A 19,470-nucleotide genomic window follows, 5' to 3' on the forward strand; every position below is an offset into this window, starting at 1 on the left:
TCTAGGACTACAGCTGGAGCTTCACCCAGCAAGTCTCGAATCCCAACCTGAAAGGCACATACCCCCCTGCACCCACCACCCACCCCGCCCCACGCCCAAATCCCGGGCTCCATAGCCAGCCTTTGCTTTCTCCCACAAACTCCTTGGCTTCTCACACCTCTCTTCATAAACCTAACCTGACTTCATGAGATAGATTAAATGACTAGGCTATTAGTTTATACTTATTATGTTGATGCACTTCATAGCTACTCCTGGTAATGCTCATAAATGCTGATACAATTACCCTGCAGCAGGGCCTCTTTATAACCTCTGGTGTGAAATCATGTGGAATGGGTAGGATTGCATTCCCCAAAAAGATCTGCTCAAGTTCTAATCCCTATTACCCATGAATGTGACCCATTTGGAAACAGGGTCTTCATAGATGTAATCAAGATAAGTTAAGAGAGCTGACAGACACATGGATGTTTGGAGGTGCTTGGAGTGCCAACAGAGAGAGCAGATGCCTAGACATGGGCAGAGCCCAGGAGACATTGCCATGTGCCTTTCCATGAGATGCTAGGCAAGCCAGAACCCAGAGATTTGCCCCAGAGAAGATAAGTGAAGACTTACAGACACTTAGAGAGGAAACCACTGGAATGAGAAGTGGGAAGCAATAGAAATTGGCCACAAAGATCAGTGGACATCAGCCTCAAGCCTTCCCATGTGACAGACATTGACCTTTCTTCAAGCCAAGGCATCTTTCTCTGGATGCCTTAGATTGGACATATTCATGGCCTTAGAATGTAAATTGTAACTCAAATTCCCTTTATGAACGCCAAAAACAAAAACAAACAAACAAAAATGATAAGAGCAGACTAGATTTAATACTGGGCTCTAATCCAATGGTGAGTCCTTATAAGAAGAGGGAAATTTGGATACAGGTGCAGAAGACATAGGGAGAAGTCCACGTGATGACAGAGACACATCTATAAATCAAGGAACTCCACAGATTGCCAGCAACCTCCAGAAGCTAGAAAAAGGCAAGGAAGCACATTCCCCTAAAGCCTTAGGAGTGGACACAGCCCTGCTGACACCTTGATTTCATATTTCCAGCCTCCAGAAGTGTGAGAGAATACCTGTTTGTTGTTTTAAACCACCCAACCTGTGGTTTTTGTTATGACAGCCCTAGGAAATGAATACACCACTCTTCTCCAGCAGTGGAAGAGTGGCCAGTAACTGGCCTGCTTCATATGTGATCTAAGAGTAAATAAGAGGCTTCTTAATGAGTACGCCAGGTGCAGTAATATTCCTGTATTTATATGAGTCATTAGGGTATATTTCTCATAATCTATCATTTAAAGAATTCAAAAATATTTCAGTCACCTAATAATTACTTACTTATTCATTAGTATTTTACCAGTGCGCTTTGCTCTCTGTAATTAAAAGACCATTCCAGTTTATAAAATATAGTTAAAGGGCTATCAGCGAAGGCTGCTTAATTGCGTGTGACTTGTATTTATTTATGGCCACATACCCAATTCAAGCCACATCAAACTGTTTTTCCGGCTTTGTGGTTTAAAAGGCAGCATTTTGATTTTAAAAATGAATTCCACTTAATATTGATGGGACTTGCATTTATTGAGAACTAGAATAGACAAATTCATATTTTTTAAAGTAAAAATATTTTTTATTATTTCTAAAAAAGTAAATTCAGGGCAGGCTACAGTGGCTCAGCAGGCAGAGTTCTCGCCTGCCATGCCGGAGACTCGGGTTTGATTCCTGGTGCCTGCCCATGCGGAAAAAAAAAAAAGTAAATTCATATCATGTCCATATAACCTGAATCATATAATCTGAATATAAAATAATATACATCTACAGAATAATACTATCAATTTTGTTATACTTACCAATATATCTGCAATGAACAGAGGGCTCCTGATTTGAATATAGCGCTTAACATTTTTTACCACCCACCTGCATAATAAGAGAATGTGCGCTTATTCCGATCAAAAACGAACCAACGTTTTTTCCAAGTTTTAATTTTTCCACCCATTTTGATGAGGAAACCCCGGCATGTCTTCTCTGTGATGGAAACATGATAACAGGTGTCAACGTTGTGGCCAGCAGTCTCGACGTGGCTGCGCAAGTCGAAGTCCTCCTTCCGGACAGGCAGGTAGCGCGTCAAAGGGCGAGCCTGGAAAATGCAAAACCCACCTTATCCATGACTGCTCGTCGTATTTTGGGTCACAGGTGTTCAGAGGCTGAAGTGAACTGAAAAGCTCCTTTAAAATGCTCATGCACTTATGAGAGCTTAAGATAGACAAAAGCACTTAGGTGGAGTCTAAGAGAGGATAATATTTCTAGAGAGATGCTGTCATATAGGGGAAAAATAAGTGGATAAACTCAGGCCAGTTGATTCTATGCCTTGTGATGGGCAGATGACAAAATGGAAAAAATGTCAGGTACTTAAGTTTGAAAAGAGGCACTCAGTGCCTGACAAACATAGAGAAATGCAACATAAAATTGTCTGGGCTGTTGCCATAGACGAAGATGTCTTCACTATAGAGTTGTCAGTCAATTAACAGAATAGTTCTTCTGACATGATCCCAGACATAATGTGACTGATTTGACATTATTTAGTAAGTAGACCCCCCACAAGATCCCCCAAAGCTGTACATGTTGGCTTACTTATACTTTCTGATAGAAATTGGAGGCAGAGATGTATGTTTTGAAATATGAAGTTAAAATAAAGTGAGAAGCAGAATTTTTCTTTTAAATTGCTGTAATGACCTGAAAGGAAGAGTGAAGCTATTTTAATTCGATCCCTTAATTTTACTGGTAAAGACAGTGAGTGAATCTTTTTCTAAGCGCTAAGTCACAGTAACAGTGGGAGATAGAAATTTGTTTGTTCCTTCCTTCCCTGAAGGCCTATTATGAATCAGATCTGTGATACACCCTCAGGCAGCAGTCTCCACTTCTAAGAAATTCAGTCTACTGGGGGAGACAATTAATGGATTATTATAATACCAAGAGGTTGGATTGCTGTTTATGGAATAAATAAATGAATATATAAATGAATCCATGAGTCAAGATATTTATCTTTTTTTTTTGTATGCTGTATGGCAGGGACATATTTCGTTATTTTTCCATCTTAGTATCCTGTTATTGTGGCACCATTTGTTGAATTTTTTGCTTATTTATTTGGTTTTCTTGTTTGTTTTGCTTGTTTGTTCTTTTGGAAGTGCATGGACTGGGGTCCCCCGCATGGTAGGTGAGAATTCTTCCACTGAACTACCCTTGCACCCCCTAAGGTAGTAATATTATAGTATCTTTGTAGTGATATTATATGGTCATTTCAATCACAAGTATGTGGAAACATTTTGTAACTCAGTTAATAAAATCACATCTCATAGGAAAGAAAAAAATGGCTGCAATGAGCTGACCAGGCCTAGATGCTGCAGGGATGTACTTAGATATCTTATAGGTTACCTATGGCTGGAGTAGAAGCTCAGACGGAGTGCATATCATGGGTATTACTTGTAAAATGAGGTTTAATTGTATTCTATTAAGTAACCCCACTCCTTTGCCCAGTGGATAAATGACCTAATCACATACTAGGAGGCAAAACATGATCAGGATAAAAATAGAACTGTGCTTTTGGGTTTGACTTCAGATACCAAATGGGCATATCTGACCTCCATTGCTAATCACAACTTGGTAAAAGTTTGGCACAGTGAAACAAATGAGCAAGTTTAATTTCTATCTTTCCTTTAATATTTTACCTTTAATTCTCTAGTGCTTTGACTCTGACAGATTCCTTAGGCTTAATGATCCATCAAAGTACACAAAGTCTCAAAGAAACTCACTAATTGTCAGACATAAAACTGCCGACAACTATGAAGGACAAGGGAAATGATACCTTTTACCTTTACGTCTACTAACCCACAGTAAAACTGATTTGAGCTTTTAAATTACATGGTACTTAAAACTTCACTTTAGTCCCTCAGAAACCATACATTATGGAAGCAGCTATAGTAATAAGGATAGTGTCTCAGACTACAGTGACCAGGAGAGGCAGTTAAGCAACACGGGTGGTCTTGCTGAATTCTGTTACAGTTCAAATCTCTGAACATGTGCTGGTGGACTGGTATGGCACAGGGGGCACGGGTGGGTGACAACCAAAAAAAGTGGGCTGGGCAAAGCAAAACAGAACGCTAATACCACCTCTGAGAAACTGACCTGGTAAAACACTCCTCTTTAGAAATGTTTGCTTCTTAAAGATAGTTTAAAAGAGCCTCTTTTCCTCTCCTCAACCAAAGGTTTGAGTTTGGGTCTTGTATCGGTTTTCAGTAGAAAACCTAGGTGTACTTTTTTCAAAGCTGCTCAAAAAAATATTGTCCTTTTAAAACAACTTCAGAGAATTAGTGGAAGAAAAGGTTCCTCTCCCACCAAAATGTTCCAGTAGGACTAGAGAAAAGTACCCTTTGGGTAGGACGCCTCTAAGAATTTTGAAAAGAACTCGTATGGATTTTGCACACATCTTTCTCCTAACCGTTAAATGATCACAGCTAATAGCGCCTCAGGAAAAAGCATCCTCAGACATAGGACGGCCAATGCCCACATTGTGACACAAGGGGGCGCCCTACTCCCACCCATCCAGATTGACGGACCAACCTGTGCCCTTTGTTTCTCCCTTATTTTTACTTCCTTTTCAATTAACTTCTGCCTCTGGCTGGTTTCTTCTTGCAATCGTTTTTCCAGGAGTTCTCGGCGTCGTTTTTCTTCTTCCAGGGCTCGTTTTTTGGCTTCCATTTCCCGTTCCTACGTTTCATCATGCAACACAATGATTATTTTAAGACATGGGTATCCCTTGAATGATTTCAACTAAAATCCAAAAAAAAAAACTCCCTAGACAATTCTTGCTCTATAGTCAAGTTTCTCATAAGATATAGCTGTACTGGGTTGAACAGTATTCATTCACAATTTATGCCCATCCAGAATCTCAGATTGTGACCTTATTTGGAAGTGGGATCTCCGCAGGTACAATTAAAATTAGGCTGAGGTCATACTGTTTCGGGTGGGTTCTAAATACAGTATGATTGGTGACCTTAAGAGAAGTGGGAAATTTAGAAATGGAGATGAGACACTCGAGGAAGGAGGCTATGGGAAAATGGAGGCAGAGACTGAAATTATGTTGCCACAAGCTAAGGGACTCTTCAGGCCACCAAGAGTTGGAAAAGACCAGCAAGGTCCCTGCCCTAGAAGGTGTGGAGGGAGCACGGCCCTGTCAATGCCTCCATTTCAGACTGCTAGCCTCCAGAACAGTGAGAGAATAAATTCCTGTTGTTATACGCCACCCAATTTGTGGTACTTTGCGATGGCAACCCTAGGAAACTAACACAATACCGTAATAAAACTCATAGCTACCTCTCACATAGCTTTCAAAATCATCATCTGCAGAAACATAGCCACTAAGTTATTAACACTTAAAAACTCTTTTTTTAGGTAAAAATCTAGCTAGTGAAATATATTCAGTTATTTCATATTTATAAACATTGTTCTCCCACTTTTAATAAAAAGCCTCACAAATCATCCTCCAAGGCTGATCATAAGATTCAGCCTTTCTTTGGTTGCTGTCTTCTATCTGAAGCCTATCAGTCCTTCCGATTCCTGTTTTTTGCTCTACAGCTTCCTGGCAGAGGTTGCAGAGGAAGCACGTGGAGGAGTTAGAAAAGGAAAGGAGTGACCCTTTTGGGCAGGATGCAAAGGCATTTGGGGGCATTCCTAAGGAAGTTCGGATTCTGGATGGAAATAAAGTCACAATAATGTGGGATTTTATTATTACAATAGTACAGTTAACATAATCTGGCACCGAAGGGCTAATGCATAAAGACATGACATTCCTCCACTTACCTTAACAGGAATACAATGTAATCATCAAGGGAAAATATAAAACAAAACTTTCCCTTCATTCTATACATGATACATATATTTCAAATTATGGAAAATTGTAGTGCAGAAAAAAAAAGCCTTAGAAATCATCTATCCAACACCCTTAGTGCTGAGAGAAGAAAACAGAGGTCAGGAAAGGGTGGGTAACTACTCCAAGATGACACAGCTTATTTGTTAAGGCTAAACTAGAATGTCCTGATTTCAAATGGGAGGCTCCTAGCACCCGACATCACAACCTCTGGCATAAATATATTAAACTTACCCTGGATTCAAGCAGCCTTGTCTTTTCTGCATGAGCCTGTTTCAAAAGTCTCTCCATTTCTTCTATTCTGGCAATATTTGACGTGCTGGCACTGAATACAACACAAAGCCTTCAAGGATACCGTTACAGATTGATAACAGGCACACACACAGGTTCAGAGGTGCAAGGCAGAATCCAATTTAAAGGATGTTTTGTAACAGTCATCGGTCTGAAGCATCAGTTCAGCTCTGACAACTGTATGTGATGCTAACCAGCACCAGTTAAGACATAAGCAAGCAAAATAACAGCAGCATGGGACTCAGCATCAAGGGATTGAGAAAACCTTCTCGACCAAAAGGGAGAAGAGAGAAATGAGACAAAATAAAGTGTCAATGGCTGAGAGATTCCAAACAGAGTCGAGAGGTTATCCTGGAGGTTATTCTTACACATTAAATAGATATCACCTTGTTAGTCAAGATGTAGTGGAGAGGCTAAAGGGAACTGCCTGAAACTGTTGGGCTTTGTTCCAGTAGCCATGTTTCTTAAAGATGATTATATAATGATATGGCTTTCCCAATGTGACTGTGTGATTGTGAAAACCTTGTGTCTGATGCTCCTTTTATCTATCTTATGGACAGATGAGTAAAACATATGGATTAAAAATAAACAATAGGGGGAACAAATGTTAAAATAAATTTAATAGAGTGGAATGCTAGTGATCAATGAAAGGGAGGGGCAAGGGGTATAGTATGTATGAATATTTTTCTGTTTTCTTTTTATTTCTTCTTCTGAATTGATGCAAATGTTCTAAGAAATTATCATGATGAATATACAATTAAGTGATGATATTTGAGTTATTGATTATATATCAAGAATGGAATATTCATGTGGTAAGAATTTTTGTGTTTGTATATTGTTACATTGAATTAAAAAAATGCATCTTGGGAAAAATAGCACACAAAGAAGTGAAGGGAAAAATCCAAGGGAATGAAAGCTGTAAGAACAGTTGGAATAATTAAAAGAAAAAGAACTTGGAAATGTTCAACAAACATAAACATGTACTTTTCACTTGCTTACATTTTATTAAGCTATTCTGTGAAAGAGAAAATACATCCTTTGCCAAAATTTGTTTACTTTGATGTTTCAGCCATGGGCAGAACCAATGTTGTTTCTTATGCACATATATTTGCATAATTTAAGTACCTGTCTCCTTTTCTTGATCTTTTTAAAGACAGAGAGGCTTTCATGCCTGTATTTCCTATAGCACAAATCCTGGCATGTAGTAGGGGATTCACGTTTGTTAGACAGATTAATTTCAAAATGCAAAATAAGCAAGGCCCTCTTGATTATAAAATTCTTAGGGGTCTTGCTTGCAAACCTAGGGATAAAGGCTCTTCTTTTGAGGAGATTAATGATGACAATAACTCAGGACTAACAGAGTTTATCTTAAAACAAGTACTGCCAGCTCCAATATAAAATGCATCCATCCATAAGAGGCAAAGTCTTAGGATTTGTGGATCCTTGAAACTTAACTAGGAGGCTGTACTTTGCAGGGTTTCCTGGAGCCCATTTTTAGCCCAGTGTTTTCTCCTGAGAAAGAGAACAACATAACTTTTTCTCATTATTTTCATTAGTTGCTGGGGAAGATATATAAGATGAGTTCTATTCTCTTCAGTCAGCAAAAATTCAAGAAAAATAAAAATCTTTAGACAGGAATTCTTATATCCTTTCATTAAGAGTATCTGATTTCCTGAGTGGAAAAGGGCCAAACTTCATCCGTTTGATAGACAGAGCCTAAGAGAAACACAATTATATTCACAGTCTATGTATGTTTATGTCTCCAACTGATTCGGAAACTATTTGAATTCCATTAAGTGGAATCTGTTGAGTTAGACCTTCTCTTAGGTGGACGAGACTAAAACTCATCAATAGCCTAACCCCCATTTTCCCCTTAATTCTTTCTATAAAGAATTTTATCCCATTTTCCCTCTAGCTGTGCTTGAGCCATCATGTGTCCATTCCATCTTTGTTTGGGTAACAATGTTTGAATGTTGATACTTATACCGAGTTAAAATCCATCCTCCTCGTGGCATCTCTCTCTAAGCCCAACTCTACATGGAAAATCATTACTCTTCCCACAATATGGGACATGACATCCATGGGTAAAAGTCTCCCCAGCAATGTGGGATATGAATCCCAGTGACCTGGCACTGTGGGATCAACAATGCCATCCTGAACAAAAGGGGGTGTAAGAAATAAGGTATCAGTGGCTGAGAGAGTTCAATTAGAATCAAGAGGCTATTCTGGGAGGCTTCTCTTATGCACGCTTTAACAAGATACTGCTATTTACCTATTTTTGCCAACCTCCTACCAAAACCATTCCTGTCAATACTAAAGAACACCTAGGGCTCCATCTGAGATTCTAAAACATTTCATGTACTGTGATTACTTTCCAGAAACCTACACTTTTCAGCAAGTCCTGAAACCCAGAGGGCCCAGCCTTTTCAAGAATATGAACTAGCTCCATCCCCCTATCCAATATTATTGACAGCCCTTTCCAACATGAAAAACCTAGAATGGGCATAGCCCAAATACCTCTAAAGATCGGGAGAAAGATCAAAGGAGAAGGTAGAGTTTTAACAGAGATGATAGGATTTAACAAATGAGTATGATTGCTGAATCATTATACTGATATTTCTTTTGGTCTCCAGTGTCTTGGAGCAGCTAGAATGAAAAACCTAAAATCGTAGAATGCAACCCATACCAAACACTGAAATCTGCTTTTTTTGAAATCCACTACCTGTTGCAATGTACTTTGAAATTTACTGCTGTTTTGCATATATGTAATATTTAATAATAAAAAAATGTCTTAAAACAATCCATGTTTCTATAGCTTTCATTTTCTGGCCTAAGTATGTTCCTGAAACCAATCCAAATGAATTGGTTGAAAATAACTTGGTGAAAACAAATATTGTCAGTCCTTAGTTTTTCATATATAGGTAACTTTGGTACATATCTCAGGGCAACTTTTCAAGCTTTTATCCAGCCTCAAACATTTTTTTTCACTTTTCCAGAATTTTTCAGTGTTTTTAATTGATCTTATGATATTTCTAATTTATTTTCTGCCAATTATGCCCAATCTGCTTATTTGACAATATTCCCTAAATGTCTTAATTTTTGTTCCAATGGAGTGTCCAAAAAAATTTGACAGAAAGTACATGTTGCCATTTACCACTTCATGCCTTTATAACTTTTAGGCACCTATTTTACTATACTGTACTATATCTACTTTTAAAGTTGTTTTGTTTAAAAAATTAATTTTTATCCAGGGGCATATACTTATTCTCTTTAGCCAAACTTTTGCTACTGTTGATTTTTATATTTCTTTGACATTTAAGCCACTTTTATTTAGCAAACCTTTTGCTCCTCTACGACATTATATTACCAGAATTTGAGGAAATATTTTGCTGTCAGAACTGCATCTGCAGTGACAAGCAAGTGTAACTGCAATAAGAACTAAGGAGGAGCTTAGGTTTGTCAACACCATGGCATGCAAAAATGTTAACAGATGAAATACCACTCGGTTTGGTGTCTCCTATGCAAAGGTAGAGCCTAAAGCCACCAAAGAGAATCTTTATAATGCATTACATGCAGCACACAAAATTTATCATTGCTTTCTGAAGTCCATCCAAATGACATGAGGAGTAATACTTTCTTCATTACTTCAACTACTCAACTTTCTGACAAAAGGCAGGCACAAATCTCGGCACTCTGATGTGACAGCAGTGAGAATGCCTATAGGAGTGTGTAACTGGGCAATCAACAGCATGTTGACACCTTGCTTTGCATCCTTTTTCTATTTAGGCATATTCTTACTCTTTGATCATCTGAAGATTTTTTCATAGTGAAGCAACTTGGGTAAAACCATATTTACAAAGGAAATCAAAACTTCCCTCAATGGTTAAGAAATCCACATCAATTTGATTTTAAGTACTTATATAGTACTTACATGGTACAAAATTTGAATTAGTGATAGAAAACAACTTTTTTTTTTTTTTTTTTTACCAATTTGCTTTTAGAAAATTCACTTAAGAGACAAAGGCAAAAAGAGAAAGAGGAAGACAAATAGACAAGAACACTGTCATGCAAAAAACAAAACAAAACAAAACTTGGAGAAAAACAAAATTGTTTGTAAAAACAGAAAATTTTTCCAAAACTGCTTTCAGTGTACCCAGATAACCACTAAGTGGCCCTGAATATTTACTTTTAATTAATATGATCTTTTGAACATTGTTTTCAGCTTAAGCAAATTATTTGCTTCCTATAACATTCAACTAGCTTTCTCTACTCAATAGCTCTTTGAACATTAAAAGAACATGAATCTTCTCTTGTCTAACATTTTCCCAACATTTTCCCGGTGCCCTGGCATCCTGTCCCTTAAACAGTTTACACTTGTCCTCTGAAATGACTCTGATTTGCTTTACCTATCTCTCTCTAAGAAAACTTCCCAGAATAAAATGCACATGCTGGATGTTGACTAACTGCCTAAAATGAGGTGATTAGAAGCACCTGAAATTCTGATTAAAGTATCTCTTTGAACAAGTGCAGCCATGGTTTGTTCCCCCATATCTACTCTCTATTATTTCCTATTGCTGGCATTTAAGCCGTAATGGGAGATCAACTTCCCAATAACATTTTCTCAAAGTATGAGCAACAAAATCAGGGCCCATAAGTTAATAATAGCAAAGTAATTATAATGTAGCATTGTAGGTGACATTTAGAGTACACATTCTACGTGCCAATTCAATTATTTTAGCAGAATGGAGATTTTTTGCAGAATTGACTCTCAATCCCCTGTTTACTAAGACCCAAGACCTGTTTTCTAAGCTTTCTGTTTCTTTAAAGTGTAAGTAATGGTGCTGAAAAAGCAAAAACACTGTTTGACTCACATAACTCTGGTAGTCACAAAAATGATGTCTCATCAAAAAATGAAGGGCAAATTTACCCACAACTGTGAATAATTTTATATTTCTATAATTATAGCTTTTGTGACATCATAAACTCCGAGATCAAGTTTATGTGACTAGAATTTCAGCATGGAACTACCTCTTTAATACATGTATAATTTCAGGGTATGTTATTACACATAATTTTTTTAAGCCTTAGAGACAATTTTTTAAAAATTATTTTATTCCTCTTTCTACCAGTTTTCAAGGAGTTACCAATTGAAGATGCTTTTTCATAATGCACATTCCAAAAATGAGCTCCTTATTATCTGTTTTCCTAATGTTTATCATATTACTTTCCAGCCCAATGATGGATACAAACTTGTCTTAGTGTAGTATGAAATTCTGAAGGGAGATGGTGGCATAGAAGAGAAATGCATTTCTTTCTCTCCTATTTACATAGAACAGGTACATTCTCCTTGGCTTCAATTTTTTTTTGCAATTTAGAAGATCTGATAGCACAATCAAATAACTAGTATTAGTAACTTCTGACTGTGATAATTAGATATCTGTGATTGGTAGCACCACTGGGTTAGTTCTGTGTGAGTAACTATGGAGAATGATCACAGCCAAACATAGATGCTTTCCAGGAATGATCACTCTGCCACAGTGCTGTCCTCTTGAGACAGTATATTTAGAGGCTCAATTCTCACATTCTACCTTTTAAAACTTTATTTTTAAGCAAGTGGGTAACAAATAAAAATAAGTTAATTTTTGCTAGTAACTCTGCTGAAGATCTGAACTTTGAAAACTTGGTAGATATAACTGATGTAGTGCTAATTTAGGTAATTCTCTGTAGTCACTTATATACTGTGGTTTTTTACCACCATTAAATATGAAGGGGGAGGCCAGGCCACGGTGGTTCAGCAGGCAAGGACGCTTGCCTGCCATGCCAGAGGACCCAGGTTCGATTCCCGGTGCCTGCCCATGTTAAAAAAAAAAATATATATATGAAGGGGGAGGGTTGGAGAGTGATTATTTGGAGGGCTATATGCTCTAATTTTTGTAGGGGGACAAAAGAGGCAGTGAGTAGGAAAAAAAGGGAAGGAAAATGCATAAAATGTATTTACTTACTAAAAATGACTCAAAAATAGAAAGAAAAAAGAGGGTCAAACTATCAAGAGTTCACTTTAGGAATCTCCATATAAAATGTTAACAATTTGGGGGGAGGCAAGGGGGAGTAACCTGAGGGTTTCAAAATGATCACTAAGTACAAAGTGCTAAAGAAACAGGATGGCCTCTTGAAGGAAACACTGGAAAACCAAATAGTTGCATGTGGTGTTCTCTTCAGTGTCAACTTTTCTTATTATTATTTATTACCTTTATATAATAGTTGTTGAGTTATTGACCCTTTCTTGTTTAGGTGTTCCATTATTAAAAAGCATCACATTTAATTGATCAGGCTACTGCTATTTATGAATAAGTCACTCAGAGTTCTAGACTTTCAGCTCTGAGAACATTTCCTCTGGCACCCACCCCCGGGGCTCTGACACCTCGTCATTAGGAACTGCTATGACCTGAGCACCTTCAGTGCAAAAGATTATTTGATGCTCAACTGTGTCAGACACACAAGGGTCCGACTGAAAATAATCATAAAAATTAAGAAAAAACCCTGATAAACACCTTCTAATATTGAATTACAAGAAATATTAATCCTTCTAACATTAAATAAACCCATTCATTTTTATTTCATATCATTAAATGATTGCCTCTTTATTCCCATGTGATGATTTTATTTTTTGCTTTAGTGTTTTTCCCTAGGAACTCATTTCCTTCTCTGATAGGATGTATCTGGTAATATTAATATTTGAAATATTTCCACCTACTAATTCCAGAATTACAATGCACTCTATCATAAAATGCAGCATCTATCTTTTTTTACTTCTCCTCTACTCCCCCAAATTTCATGGCTATATATATCCATATATATTTGGATCTATGACATTCTTTTCATTTATGAAATTCTACCCAAAGCTAAGTGTACCTTGCTGAGATTACTTTCTGTCTGTGTCTGTTACTATTTGGGAGGGGGTAGCCAATTTTTCAGGCCTTTCTAAAGAAAGATATTATATTTGCAAAATGATCATTTCTGCTCCAAAACATTTAAAAGTCTATCATCCCCTTTTATTCAAGAAACAATTCCTCCACTTGTAGACTAGCAAATCAGGAATGAGAGAATTCTGTGATCTGCTTAAGACTGCACAATCACCACCAGGTCAAACCCACAGAACATGTCTTTCTATTCCCAGCCTGTTGGCATCACTGCTTGATTAACATTTATAGAATACTGGATGTTTCTTGGGTTGAAATCATAATTCATTTTCAGCCAAATGAAATAGATCAAACACAGAAAAAACATCAAAATGAAAATAAGTTCATTTACTATATTCTGAGGTATTTACTCAGCCAGCACTATATGCTAGGGTTTCTACTGGGTGTGGAAATCAAAAGATATCCTCCTTGACTTTGAGGAATTCACCAATTAATTATTGAAGGCAAGTTGTTTTAATACAATGTGATCAATTCTATAACAACAACAAAAAAATCACGTGCTATGGCAACACAGAAGAAAGAGACCCTGCACGGAGAAGTTTTCATGAGATTCTAACTTAAATTTGAGCTTGAAGGATGGGAATTTCTCCAGGATGTTAGGAGTGGTAGGACTGGGGGTGGTAAAGACAGTTTATCGTCCAGATACTTTCAGTGCTAGGTAAGTATTGGTTGAATGAATGACAAATGAAAGAGGAATTGATTATAAATAGTGGTTGGCTGGTAAACCAGCTCATTGGGGGTGGGGGGGAGAAACAACAACACCCCAACATGTAGAATATGCTGAGGTACATGATGCAAATACACCTACCAGAGCCAATTTCCACCTACCAATGTGACATCACGGATGTTACATTTGCCCTTGCCACCAGTATGAACCAGCTCCAGCCCACCACAGGCTGCAGAGTATTCTATAAGTATGCATGGAATGAAATGGCACCTAAGTATAGAAATGAATGAATGACAAACTACATGATTTCAGGGCTAGGATCTGTATGGTCAAAGGCATAGAGATCTGAGAGTTTATCACCTTCTCAAACAACAAGAAGCTCTTTGAGATGTATCAGGAAGAAAATGATAGAGTTGGGCTGGACCTACAATGTCAGTCCCTGAGGTTTAATTTTATTCTGTAGGTAATGGGGCATCATCCGAGCTTTTGAAGGGGAGAAGTACCATGATTACAACTATATTTTAGATGTGCTTTTGGCCCTAATTCCATAAGGCCACCTTTGTTCGCTTCTACCAGGGACACAAGTGTGAATGGTTAAAAACTCGACAAAATCTTTATGCTCACAACAGCTATAGTCTTCCTTTTATCAAAACATAACAGTAAAACGTTCTCCAAGGTTCTGACTCTAGGGTTGGAAATTCTGTCATTATTTAATCAAAAGCAGAGCACATGGAGGTTGGAGTCAACCAAAAGAAGCAAAGTCAATTCTGAAGCACAGTATAAATGTGAGCTCAAGTGTAAGGAAATGGGTAAAGGGAAAGAATGGGCTACTCCATGATGTGTGACTGGCTCAGTCACACAAGACAAAAAGAAACTAGTTTCAAAGTCCACCATGACAACGGACTCTCTTTTGCACTGTAGAATCTTTTCATCTCAACCTTTTGGACACACACAAATATATATTGCCCCAGACAGGATGGCTTAACTTTTGGAAAGCAGCAGATGCTTTTCCAAATCAGAGAATTTCCCCATGAATAAATCTTACCTAGAGATATTGTCAGGTGAACAAGCAGAAATGCTGGTCTCCATGCTATCAGAGCTGTCGAGACTCAAAGTATCAAAGGCCTGGTCCTTGTAGGTGTGATCAGGGTAACGGAAACTATTCAAGTAGACATTTGATTCAGACGCTGTGCGGTTGTAAAATTCAGAGGGTTTCTGCCTTTGTCCTTCACTCATCTGTTGGTGATTATACCCTAAGGAAAGAGCCAGAAATATATATATATATATATAAATATATAGGCCTCATTTTTAAGTCTTAGAATATTACAAGTTTAAAGACTCAAACCAGCAGCCAAAAACATCTGCATATGAATCTTGGACCTTGGTCTCATTTGTTTTAAAGCCAATAGGATCAAAGAAATAGCATCATGCTCAGTGTAAGCAGAGATGAAAAGAAGTGGTCTTGTGAATGATCTTTTTTGTCAGTGGGCTCACTTGAAACTTTCCTATGCCATTCCTGCATCTTAACATCATAGAGAATAATACATCAGCAAAAATAAATAAGATTAAAAAATAAGGGTCCCGAAGCTGCTAGAAATAGCTGGGTTCATGTGGAGGCAGTATGAATTTTTGTGATAACTGCCATCAGGGTTTTAGAGCTGTCACCTTTTAAATGGTATTTAAAGTTAAAGAACACTTAATTGAGCCATAAAGCAGGAGGAGAATCTTCTAAGTATAGGATTTGAGAAACTGGTATCCTATACCATCATTAATACTTTTATCCGGCTAAGATCCAAACTGCATGTTTTTCTTATTCTCTTTTTACTTCTCTATTTTCCTTGTCTGCCAATTACTTATTTAGAACATTCAGGGTCAACAATCCTTCCAAAGGTTATACTGCTCCTAATTACTAGACATATGGTCTCTTTTTTTTTCCTTCTTAACAATCTACCATCAGCTAGATGGTAATGTCAGCCATATGAAAATAGAACTGTCAATAGGACCAAAAGCATCATAGACTAAGGTCTTTTCCTTACCCTGATACTTCATCAGCTGGTACATTAGGTCACTGGCTTTACCTTGTGTTATTGCTATAGCTTATTCATTCTCTGGTAGATGATTTAGGGACATCATAAACTGAATTTTGCTCCTTTTCAATTCTCTGTTTACCATATACTGAGGAAGCAGGGCTCATACTGATAAACACATTCTCCAATTCATTAAAAAACTTTTTTTCTAACCAGTATTGCAGACTGTGATCAAACTTACTCCCAGAGCTATTAAGAATTTACAGTTGGACAATTCAAATCTTTTTCTTGTTTTGTACCTTCCTTTAAATGAGGCTGTTAATTAGTAATGAAGTGGCCAAAAGGCAGACAAGAGGATTAAAAAAAGAAACATGATCCAAACAGTGTCCTCTGCTGTTGCTTAAACATTTCATTTAAAAATAAAAGTCCTATCAATGATGCTTTAACAAAGCATTATACTCCAAAAATTTCTGTAAAATTACTGTAGTCCCATGCAGAGTTTTCATGCCATTAGTATTTGCAGCAGTTTAAGATATCTAAGTGAAAATATATTAATTCTGCCTGAGGTATTACTAGGAAAATTAGCTCCCTTAATAAAAACATCATTACTATTTCATATATATGCAGTTTTTCTTTAAAGCAACATATTCCTTGGCTAAGGGAAGACACAAAACATAAAAGCACACCATGAGATCTTAGAATCTCATTAATCAGCATTAAAGCATAAAAAATGAAGCCAGTGCATTCAAAAGCATAGTGCCTGCATCTTTTTAAGAAAGGCAAAATAATTCATTATTCAAAGAGTTACCTTTAATACTTGAACTTTTGGAATTACTAATTGCTCCTTTTAAATGGTTTCCAATTGTTCATTAGGAAAAGGAGTGGGAGTAAAAAAAAAAAAAGAAATTATTTGAAAAGGTCACACACGTATATTTCTTTATGCTTCAACAAAAGGCTCATGGTATAGAAACTTCCAAATTGGCACCAATTATATGGAAGACATTTCCTTGTTTTAGTATGAAAAACAAATCCCTAAATGCTAAAAGTCAGCCATGCGATTTAAAACATACATGAATCTTCTCCCTGGCATGACATGTGCCGTAACCTCCATATTCCCCTCAGTTTTCCTAAGGGAAAAGATCTCTGTAAGGCAACTAGTATCTTCTCTTAAAGCACCCATATGCCCTGCTCCTTAGATCTTTTAGGAATGTTTTTCACCCAAAAAAATCACAGAATAAGAAATGAACTTACAACCTTCACAATAAGCCAAAGTGAGTTACTTTTCAGATGTGGACACAGGAGACAGCTACAGTAAAATATACTGTGTAATGTGCTAAAGACTGTGAATGTAAACATCCCGGACCAATTCACTATTTGTTACCTATAGGATAAATAACTTACATTTTCATGGACACTTAAATGAAAAGTCTGCTGCTCATGAGCATATCTTTCCCAACATAAGATTTTTATTTCCCACAGATCCAACATGAGTGGGAATGTTCATCTTGTGGGGCTATTCACTTCTCCTAGCTGGCAACACTTGACTTGATCAGAATGAACAAAAGCGTCACCTTGCTTAGCTTTATCTCTGCTCAACAATTCCAGGACACAAGTTACCCTTGCAATTACAATTAAAGGCATGGGACACTCCTTTGTGACCCTGCAATTGCTCCAACATAATACAGAAGAGCTGGTGTGGGGGGATTCAGGCTTTGGCCAACCAAAGGCATAAATACTTTTAACAAAGGAAACACAATAGAAAAGCCAGGGATCGAAAGAGGGTATTCCTGTTAGGATTCCTGGAAGAAGGACTTTGGGGGCAGTGAAGCAGCACCAGAGTAACTGTCATCTGGCCTTTTGGCCTCTGCTCACGTGTAAACTCTGTCAGGGAGTGGGTCACCTCTGTCCTGTTTACCACAGCACCCCCTTGGATTAATCCAACCCCCTTGGATTAAGCACATGAATGTCACTCAATGAAGAGTCCCTGAGTAAATTCATTTCCTTGTCTGTAAATTTCAACTATGTTATTGGCAAATAAGGAAGTGGAATGCATCCACTGTTTGGGGTGGGGAAAAGTAACTGGATTGGGAAAAATGAGACTTTCCTACCCCCTGAGGCTCCTTAAAAAAACAAAATGTAGCAAAAATAACATCAGCGGTCAGAGAGAAATTGAGGAGTAAAAATGGCCCTGTAAAGGTATTAAATCCTTCCTATCCAGACAGAAATAGCCAGTTGAAGTAGTTTATAAGATTTATAAAGTGAATCCTGATAATATCCGAAGCTTGTCACTGTACACAGCACATGGAAGGAACCAACACCAACTCAGCTCTCTTCATCACCCAGAAGAGCCAATATATTGGATGTACAAATTCCACTTATTATTGTTATAATTATTTTTAATGCCAGTCTCTATGAATTCTAGCTATAGGACCCAAACAGTCCTTTGTGAGTTAACTACTGTAGGATATATTCCCACATAATAATATTAAGGATCATTAGTATATTCTAAATAAATGTTATATATGGTTACCTAGGGTTCACTACAGAAAACGAGAAACTTAACATTATAATCTGGCTTAAGAAAAAAAAAAAAACTAACCAGTATTTCTGACAATTCAGCATATTATAGCTCACCTGCTGAGAAATTCGTTCTTCCTAATCATTAGTCCAGCCAGAAGATGAAGTCAAGTCAGGAATGAAGGAAGGGAATGACAGAGAAAGGGAAAAAGATACAAGGTCAAAAAGAATGACAAGGGGACAGGAAATATCTACAACATTCCCAACATGCAATCATTGATAGTGTTAATAACAATAGTAGGAGATTAACAAAGTCTGATGTCCACATTATTAGATTAAATCTGAGTTTACAGAGAATTCAAGAAGTTAAAAAGAAAAACAAATAGCTCACGATACATGCATGTAGTTAGTAAAAAAAAGAAAGGTTTGTTACAGGGGAAAAAAATAGCTTTTTTTGGGGGGGGGGGAAATACAAACAAGACTACTGTCTCTAAAACAGTCCTTATTCTAAACACACAATAACAATAGTTTTTAAGAGCCAAAGTTTTTTAGGATGCCATTCAATTATGTGATACACAATCCGTCAAACTTCATTAAGAAGTCCTTCACCACGCTCCATCTCTACCACCTAGCCAAGTTACGATCATCTTACTTTTCAAGCCAGTCATTTAAACTGTTCTTTACCTTCTCTACTAAGTCTTCCTCATAAAATAGGCTTAAATGGAATGAATAAGTAGGAGCCTCCTAAATCTTTCCCACTTTCCAAAACAACGTGCTTTACTCTCAGCCTACATACATCAAAATGCCATCTCTTTTCTTGATACACATCCTGATTCTTACAAAACAAAGCTTCCACAGACCTCATCATTCCTGTATAGTCTGACCTTCTAATAAAAAAACAAAACAAAGATGGTCATGCAGCTGCCTGTGATTGAACAGCAGCTGCACCCAGCATTTTGTTTCTACTGGAATGTGCGACAGTTTTTCTCTATTAGGTAAAGGGAGTAATAATTAGACTAAAACTCCACC

The 19,470-nt window shown here is 37.3% G+C and overlaps 1 protein-coding gene across 11 annotated transcripts in view; it reads right to left on the minus strand.

The window, feature by feature from the left end:
* Positions 1-19,470, minus strand: part of PHLDB2 (pleckstrin homology like domain family B member 2) — a 111,362-nt gene that overhangs the window by 5,342 nt on the left and 86,550 nt on the right. For 6 of the 11 annotated variants that reach the window (XM_077118428.1, XM_077118429.1, XM_077118424.1 and 3 more), the window contains 6 exons: positions 18,559-18,579; positions 16,733-16,768; positions 14,943-15,150; positions 6,194-6,284; positions 4,654-4,800; positions 1,954-2,173 (listed from right to left, as the gene is read on the minus strand). In XM_077118428.1, coding sequence (XP_076974543.1) covers positions 1,954-2,173; positions 4,654-4,800; positions 6,194-6,284; positions 14,943-15,150; positions 16,733-16,768; positions 18,559-18,579 — 723 coding nt within the window. The remainder of the gene's footprint in view (positions 1-1,953; positions 2,174-4,653; positions 4,801-6,193; positions 6,285-14,942; positions 15,151-16,732; positions 16,769-18,558; positions 18,580-19,470) is intronic. The other 5 variants (XM_077118432.1, XM_077118430.1, XM_077118427.1 and 2 more) reach the window with 2 other exon arrangements.

This window comes from Tamandua tetradactyla, chromosome 10 (genome assembly GCF_023851605.1).
Source record: "Tamandua tetradactyla isolate mTamTet1 chromosome 10, mTamTet1.pri, whole genome shotgun sequence".
Classification (NCBI taxonomy): domain Eukaryota; kingdom Metazoa; phylum Chordata; class Mammalia; order Pilosa; family Myrmecophagidae; genus Tamandua; species Tamandua tetradactyla.